This window comes from Anneissia japonica, unplaced genomic scaffold, assembly GCF_011630105.1.
Source record: "Anneissia japonica isolate Jap-2015-1 unplaced genomic scaffold, ASM1163010v1 scaffold255789_len1136_cov177, whole genome shotgun sequence".
Classification (NCBI taxonomy): Eukaryota; Metazoa; Echinodermata; class Crinoidea; order Comatulida; family Comatulidae; genus Anneissia; species Anneissia japonica.
In genome coordinates, this window is record NW_022690183.1 from 1 (window position 1) to 1136 (window position 1136).

At 32.2% G+C, this 1136-nt stretch overlaps 1 protein-coding gene across 1 annotated transcript; it reads right to left on the bottom strand.

Annotated features, from left to right (window-relative positions):
• Positions 1-676: 676 nt before the first annotated feature.
• LOC117099861 (epidermal growth factor-like protein 6) lies at positions 677-1092 on the bottom strand (the record flags this gene model as incomplete). The annotated part of the gene is given in 2 exon segments (XM_033239381.1): positions 677-799; positions 970-1092. Coding segments are annotated over 2 exon segments (246 nt in total), but the record flags the coding sequence as incomplete, so codon positions are not given.
• Between the last annotated feature and the right edge of the window lie 44 nt (positions 1093-1136).

The window sequence follows — 1136 nt, forward strand, 5'->3', positions numbered from 1 at the left end:
AAGTGCGGCGGATCACCTAACTCGTCCTCAGTGACGAGTTCAAATCTAGTTATTATTATTATTTTTATGGAAAGCGTTTCATAAAAAGTGGTTACGATGATTTGTACTGTAATTGTTACAGATAAACATTCTCACAACATTGTCAGTGTTTGAAATGCAAATCGTCAATAAAATTTAGACCAACTCTTGCTTTTCGGGCACCCACTTTGGCACGGTTGACCTTACACCGACGACCCATCCTTCATTAGAAACGAGGTAAGTTCGCTCAAAGTCACTATTGAGCTTAATAAATAAAGACAATATGCAATGACCAGGCTTAGATATCAAAAGCTTTATATAAATTATTTTTCCATTACATTTATCTATTTTTTAAAGCATTGTATTAATTGTATTTCCATAGCAATGAAATTTGATACTGTTGTAATTATTTGTATCTATATTTTTGGGTAACTATCAGTAAATATTTGTAACTAGTTTAACTGCTATTTAACAATTATTAGTAGTCCATGTCTGGGCTGCGACCCACCACGGTGTGAGGAGCACTGGCATATACCAAACATCTTCCAGCTGAATTGGCTTTGCTGTTCTTTGTAATTATATTATATATTATATAAAAAATGCTTTGTTGCATTTTATACTTCATTTTTGGTATCTGTCTTATATTTTCTTTACCTACCTTGACAATTATATCCGTTACCATAGAATCCATCAGTACATTCGCATCTGTAGCCACCTTGATTATTGATGCAGTTACTTCCAAAAACCGCACATTCATTACTTATTGAGCATTCATCGATATCTAAAATAAAAATAAAACCCAGATCATTTTACAATATATAACCATAAATATTGTAAAAACATGTCATAATAATTATCAAACACAAATAGCATATTCATGGTGTAGTTTCAAATCAGTTTTCAACAATTATAGAGATAACTATTGAATTGAACACAGTACAAAACACTTACCATCACACGTGTTAATATTGAGCACATATCCATCAGGACATTCACATTGAAAGCCACCATTTGTGTTGTTACAAGTTGCAATTGCGTCACAGTTGTCAGTTCCTCTTGTACATTCATCGATATCTTACAAGAGTAGAAATACTAAAGTAACATACGTAATACAATGA